General features: G+C 41.5%; 1 protein-coding gene across 6 annotated transcripts in view; it reads left to right on the top strand.

The window, feature by feature from the left end:
- PROX1 (prospero homeobox 1) overlaps nt 1–7,500 on the top strand; it is a 51,441-nt gene that overhangs the window by 10,493 nt on the left and 33,448 nt on the right. For all 6 annotated transcript variants that reach the window (XM_064164491.1, XM_064164492.1, XM_064164496.1 and 3 more), the window contains exon 3: nt 6,140–6,247. In XM_064164491.1, coding sequence (XP_064020561.1) covers nt 6,140–6,247 — 108 coding nt within the window. The remainder of the gene's footprint in view (nt 1–6,139; nt 6,248–7,500) is intronic.

Here is a 7,500-nt window from a genome sequence, read left to right on the forward strand (position 1 = left end):
TTTATTTAGGCATATCCAGACATAATAATGTATTTTCCCCCCCCTTTGGAAACCAGTACTAGATTTCCCCCCCCTCCTTTTTTTTTTAGCAATAATACTTTCTTCTCCTTCTGTCTTTTCTCTTAACATGGTTTTTGGTCAGGAGGTTTTTCTTCCAAGTACACTGATACTAAAAGTGAATAAAGTCTGCCCAATGCTCAAGTTGGTGATTTTGCATGAAGAGTAGATTGATGGTTATGTTTTGGCTTTTTTTTTTTCCAGCTCCAAAATCCCAGCAAAAGGCAACAACACAAGCACAGAGCCTTAGATGCAGCTAATTTAATTCCCAAGTTGATGAAAGTAATTGTGACTAAGTTTGCCCCTCCTTTAGCAACACTGGTAATGCTGAGGAACCTGCTCCCTTTCCAGGGGTGTCATGTGAAGGTAGATGCTCAAGGCTGTGCCCCATTGCTGGGTATCTTTCAAGTCATGAATAACTCTGGTGGGTTTAGATTAATTTAACCACTCTTTCTGTTGATGTGTTAAATCCTGAGCAGGGTGCTGGCAGGGCTCAGGACACACCGGTTAGCTAGACCTCCTGTCCTTCCCACAGCACCAGGATAAAGACAGGTGCTGCAGGCCCAGACACCATCACCACCAGTCTTTAATCTAACACAGATCAAGTCTGAGCCAGGATCTGCTGCTTTCTGACCTATATGAATAACCTCATTTCTGTGGGGGGAAGCATTCCCACTTTGAAATCATCCTCCTTACCTGTTGATATTTTAAAGAGCCGGCCGATGGAGGGCAGGATATTTGAGGGACCCCTTTCTGTTGTGTTTATAGCAAGGAAATTTCCTCATTGTATATATTGTATGGCAAAACAGAGGAGTCAGTCTAAATCCAGCATCACTTGCAGTTACTGCCAGGTTATTTTTGGAGATTCAACCCAAAATCTCTCTCGTGTGCTGAAATGCAAGCTGCAGTGTTTGGAAAGCAGGCCTGAGGTCAACAGGAGTGGCAGCTGAGGTCAAGACTCAAGTCAGGGTAACTGAGTAATTTCTACCAAGCAATTCAGTGTCATACAATTGCTTTTGTATAAAAGTAGCTCTTCCATCCCGGGAGAGGAGTGAGCAGAGGTGGAAAATGCCAAACACATGAACTTGTAGTAGTTTCAGGGCTGCACTTGATCCTCTACCTGTGGAGCATCTCCTTCTTGCCCCTGCTGTGTCTTCCCTTTTCTCTTGCTTGTTTTCACTGGTGGTTGCTAATGGTGCTTGTTGCTTCTGCCGAAACGAGGATGAGTTTTGCACTGCTCTGAGGCTTAACCAGGGGAAATGCCAAGTGCTAGAGTGATTCCCATCCTCCTTTCTTGCCCCACTTCTTCCCTTGCCATTGTGATAGCACTCTGACTTTCCCACCAAGATGCTGTTGCAGGCTGAGTTTGATCTGGGTTTAGATACTGACTTGTTGGGACAAACAGATTTATTAGATAGGTCTACACAACGTGTACCCTGGTATACAGCTCAGCTGTGGCTATGAATGTTTTTTTCTAGCAGTGGCTCATTTGCTCAGGCAGCTTACAGTTCCCAGGGAAAGGCACGGGATGGAGGTTGGTGTGTAGTCAGTTCTGTTGTGGCACTTTCATTTTATGTGGGTGAACATGCACATACAGGGAATGTATTTCTTGAGAGAAGCAGATATTCTCAGCAGAAAGACAAGACAGCCAGGATGAGAACATAAGGCTAGCAGATAAAGCCAAGTTCAGGTTTACTAGTAAGGTAAAACACTGAACTAGCCTGGCCTGCCTGCCTTCCTCTCCCTCCCTCCCTCCCTCCCTCCCTCCCTCCCTCCCTCCCTCCCTCCCTCCCTCCCTCCCTCCCTCCCTCCCTCCCTCCCTCCCTCTTTCTTCCATCCCCCTTTCTCTCATTATCTCTCTTTCCCTCTTTCCCTCTTGCTGTCCCTCTCTTTCCCTCTTGCTGTCCCTCTCTTTCCCTCTTGCTGTCCCTCTCTTTCCCTCTTGCTGTCCCTCTCCCTCCCTTTCTTCTCTTCTTTTTTGTTGTTGTTTTGTTTCATTTGCTTACTTTGTTAGGAGTTTGTCCATGTCGTTTCAGCTTTCTTCTTGTTGCTTGGGGGAGGTTGTTTTGTGCTTTCATTTTTTATCCTTTCTTTTTTTCTATTTAAACCAACGCCTCTGAAACGTGTCTGTTCGTTCCTTGCTGAATTGCAGAAGGAAATGGTTAATGTTTGCATATGTTGCTAAACAAGATAAGATGCACCTGCAGCGTGAATTCCCCTCTTGGTCATGAATGCAGTCTGTATCTTTGCAAACTAATCTGTTTAATCAAATATTAAGTTTTATTCAAATTCCAAAAGAAACAGACAGTGAATTGTTTTTCTGCACGGTCTTCCTTTGTCATGCATCCTCTTTGCATCTCAAGAAAAATAGCCTTGTTCAGCCCCAAAACATTTGCATAGATCAAAACTGGAGCACAACAGTAGTTTGTGTGCTGTTAAGACATCTGTAAAGGTGAAGAAGTTTAGCATGCTCTCCTTGGCAGGAGGGCTTTGAAATATTAATGAAACTTCCTCCAATTTTACTTATTTTTAAACAGGATTCTGATCCAACTGGGATGAGTTTCACAGTCCCACTATGTGAAAGCTATAATTAGTGAATTACATTTTTAAATGAGAAGTTATTACATCTGACTAGAATTGAACTAATTAAACTTAACAAGAAAAAGAAAAGAGAGTGAAGTGTACAGCGAGCTGGATAACTCCATGCTGTTAAAACCTCTGTGATGAGCAAATACTTTCTACCCAGCCTGTTCTTTGGAGGGTCTTGAAGATGCTCTGAGATACAGCTATTTGGAACTTTGCTGATTAAAAGCACCTGAGGTGTAACTTTAGGAGCAGCTTGGCTTTGCTAGCACAGATTTTTTGCCTGATACAGCCTATTCTTACCTCGTTTCCTTCAGCTTAATGCATGTGCAGGCTAGAGGAGCCTGTTGGAGCATTTGTGGGAGCTCAGGTAGAGAGTAACAGGAGTAAAAGGTCATCTCCACTGGACAATATTTTTGCAAAAGAGGAGCATTACCTGGGAGAACTGAAGTGCAAATGAGTCAAATGCTGTGGAATACTACTCCAGTGGTTCTCCAGTGAAAACACACAAGAGCACGTCTGTGTTCTGTTCCTAGTCTTTCACTTCCTATTTCTTAGCCTTTTGCCTTTTTGCTGGGGCTGTGTTAGGTGAGGCTTTGTTGTACTGTGTAAACGCACAACACTGAGACTCTGAGGTTGTTTGAACACCGCTTTAGGTTCAGCTGCAGTACACTGTTCCTCTGATCTTTTATGTTCCTGAGCAGATGTCTTTCATTAATTTATGGATTTATCATCCTTTCTTTCTCTCTCTTTTTTTCCCCCTGTTTTTTTTCCCCCCTTTTTCTTTCTTTTCCTTTCTTTTCTTTTCTTTTGTTGTTGTGGGTTGTTGGGTTTTTTTTTTTACACCTGGCAGCTGGCTCAAGTTTCAGCAGTTATTGTCTATTTTGCATTACCCATAGAACTGAATGTCATCTGTCTTCACAAAGCTATAGCTAAGAGAATTGAGGCAAGCCACATGAGCTGCTGGGACAGAGCTTGTTTGCGTTCCATTCGGCACCCCTCCTCCCTTTACCTCCTTAATATTTATTTGTGCTCGTTTTCTTTCCTGGCCTTGAATGGGGCTTAGCTCGTGTTCGGTACAGCTGTATGTTTACTGAATCTATTTCATCATGAGTCATTGTGCGTGTGTAAGTATCCTGGAAACAGCTAGTGCTTTCTTGGAAGAACAGTTGCTTTTCAGCCCAAGCACTTAAAAAGGAAATTAAGCAATTGGTCAGTTCAGGGCTTTTTTTCTTCTCTGAAATAGCAGTGGGTTATCTAATTCCTAGCCCTTAAGTCCATCATTAACTATTTTTTCCTAGATTATTACAGATCATATCTTTTATCACAGTAAAGTGTTAACCTTAGGATCAAGATATACAGCTTTGTTGCATATTTGATATTGCTTTAAGGCTGCCAAGTGCTTAAGAACAAGTATAATTTTAATAAAAAATGGATTTCTGGGAATTTGAGTCTCAGAACATCTTTTAATACGTGTTTCATTCAATATCAATATCCTCTGGCATTAGAGCAGAAAATGTTTAAAAATCCTAAATGCAGAAGGAATCCAAATGCTTAGACAACTGTCTAATATGCTTAAATCCAGCAAATATGAGAGCTCTTTTTTTTTTTTCTCCCAAAGTCCATCTTTGAGCTCACGTTGAAAGAGAATATATGCCAAACCCAGCATTAACATGTGCTCAGCATCAGAGGAATTGCAAATTAAGGAGGCATAGGATTTATTTTATTATTTCTTTCTGCTTTTGCTCACTAGAGTTCCCTTCTGGACCCTCACTTTCCTGAAAGGATCACATAACAAGATGGATTTCTGGTGTAGAAGTTTTGATTTGTCTAAAACTCTTATCACTAAGCAATAGGTGACAGCTTGCTACTATTATTTCACTTACGTATTTTGACAGATGGCACTGCAGAGTGTAATGCTCTTTTAGACTTCTCTATCAGTCTAATGGAGGTAACTGGAGGTTCTTTCAACTCTTCTCTTGGCACAAGAAGTATGTCAGTCATAAATTATCTTCTTTGTAATCATTAAGCATCTAAAACAAAATGCAAGTTCAGCTGAGCCTTTTTCCATGTCCTTCCAGATAATAAGAGGGTTTTAAACTAATGTTGTCAGTGCCTTTCTTCCTTCTTCTTTTTTTTTTTTTTTTAATGCTACATTTTTTCCAATCTCCCAAATGAACCTCGTAACTGAAAGAAAGGGAGAGGCTTTCAGTAGATTTCACAAATTAGAGAAAAAGTAATGCAGCTGAAAAAGCCTAGCTAATCATCAGTAGCCTGCTGATAAAAATTAGTCTGTGCTTCCCGTCTTGAGGCGTTCCGTGCTGATGTGTGCCTGACTGCAAGGTGGAAGAGGCACCTTGGCTGCGGCACATCTGTTAACGGGAGTGACCTTCCCCTCGCTGTCAGGTGTGAACTGGGTGAAATTTTCAACAATTGTGTTTTGGAGAAACAGTCCTTAGAGAAGCTTCTGGGAAGAACCCTTAATTGACCTTGTGGGGGCCACATTGATTTTCTCCACGTGCATCTTCATTTCTGATAAATTATAAAGCCATTAATTTGCTGAGGAAATGGCAGGGCCAGCCTGCGGCACAGATGTGACCAGAGCCGCCGTAGCACGCAGCACACAAAAGAGAGCCAAGAAGCTGGGAGAAAAATCAGCAAGCTGAGATTGTTATGGTTAGTTTCACATTCCCTTGGGAACTCTTTTAGTTGCTTCTGTTTACAGATCTAAAAGGTAATGATGTTTCCAGGATAAATAGGCTGCCTTATAGGGTAAGTGGCCATTTATTGATCTGCTAGCCCACATTTATCGATTGGTTAGCCCCAAATACAGCTTCATTCTCTGAGGAGTTAACTGTGTAAATCAGGAGGCGACAAGTTTGTGTCGGGGGGAATTAGGTGGCAGAGGGGCTCTCTGCCTGTTAGAAATTCCACTTTGATTTGCAAGGTGGCCACTGGAGCAAAGCAACAGCAGGATTAGAGGGAGTTACTCAAGATGTTAACATGTATTGACGTGAATGGAGCAGGTGAAACGCACTGCTTGTATGAAACATTGCTAACATGATCAAGCCTCTGATTCTCCTACGTGCATTAGTTTTATTTTGTGCAAGCAGTTCGGCGCCGAGAGAAAAATAAACTTTAGCTGGAATTGCAAAGGAAAAGAGAGGGAGAGAGAAAAAGCTTCTGATGAGTTTACTGCGGCACATGCTTCGCACATTTGTTTCCTTAGCAACAAGTGAACATACATATGGCAGACAAGCCATAAACTTGCAAGATTCCTGTGACCCAGCACCAAAACTGATGGGAGGTACGGGGTCTAAGTTACGTGGCCTCACATCCCTCCTCTAGCAGTTCTGCAGAATTTTGTGGGGCGGTAATGTCAGTGTTAATATTTTCTCCCATAGTCCGGGGAACCGTAGGGTGTTTAAGGGGGCACCTTAGGTACATTCAGAAACAACTTTCTCAAGAAAGGCATTTTCCTTTACTAATTCAATCCTACATGCAGGAAGGCTTGTCACCGAATCACTTGAAAAAGGCCAAGCTGATGTTCTTTTACACCCGGTACCCAAGTTCCAATATGCTGAAAACCTACTTCTCAGATGTAAAGGTAAGAAAATCCCTTTTACCCCCTCTGTCTTCTTACCGCATGCTATATTTGCTCGGGTAATCCTATCATGTTACCATATTAGAGATTAATAATATGTCTATGTGCACAAAGGTTACAAGCTCACTTGTTCTTCTTGAAGTGTGCCCTGCTTTTGCCTAGACAAGGACAGGGAGTATTGTAAAATTAAAACAAAAATGGCAATTTTGGAGCAAAGTAAGAATAATTTTTACACTAGATTACACAGTCTTAAATTTATATATATATATATATCCTGTTGAAAAAAAAAAAGATTTCTGTGGTGGTAGAAATGTACTTCCAAGAACATTTTGGAGCAGTTCTCAAGTGCTCCCTTATTGTTTCATTTCAGTTGGTTTCCTCATATTTGTGCTTACATAAGCAGAGTGTAGAATCTCTTTCTTTCTGTCAAAAAGAAACAGTACATTGAAATTCTCCATGCAGAAGCTGCTTAAAAACAAAAGTGATGATTGTCTCTTATTTACAACTTAATTTGTTGTTGATGCAGAGTACACTGAGCATAAGGAGGATGAATAAAGTGACAGATTCAGGCCACATTATTCAAATGAGGATATGAAAGCTGTCGACATACAGCTGCATCCTCCCTCATTCTACAGAACATTAGGACCTCCTGATTTTTTTTCTAAAAGTAATTGTTCCTTCACATCAACTTGATTTTCTGTTAATCATCTAAGATTTTTTTTAAAAAACACGTAGATTGGGGTTTAATGATTATAATGGCATCCATGGTGTCATTATCTAAGTAACTTTATAAACATTACATTAGCTTAAATTAGTTTGTTACATTCCTCCCCCCCCCCTCCCCACTTCTTCCCCCTCAAATTACAGAAATCCTTCTTTTAATCACTTTTGGGTTATGGGCAGGGGTGGGGGTTTCTCAGTCTTAGTAGAAGATTATCCCACAGGTTTGTGAACTTGGCCCAGTTTCTGCTGATCACTTCTCTTTGGTCAAGTTTCCTGGCACTTTTTCTGCTCGTATTTTATCTCATTTAACGCTGCATATGCTTGCACTTCTATTACACTCTTGCCCCACAGCCATGCCCTTGGAGGTTGCTCTCAGTCAGTGCGGTGCACCGAGGGGACGGTGACAGCACAGTATAAAAAAGGAGGGAGGGAAGCAATACGGGCACTTCCTAAACTAAATGGCCGGTCAAGAATCATTAAGCACACAAAAAAAAAAGCTGCAAATGGTGCCGCGGGCCAATTGGAGGGTTTTA

The sequence above is a fragment of the Pogoniulus pusillus genome, chromosome 25, assembly GCF_015220805.1.
Source record: "Pogoniulus pusillus isolate bPogPus1 chromosome 25, bPogPus1.pri, whole genome shotgun sequence".
NCBI classification, from domain to species: Eukaryota; Metazoa; Chordata; class Aves; order Piciformes; family Lybiidae; genus Pogoniulus; species Pogoniulus pusillus.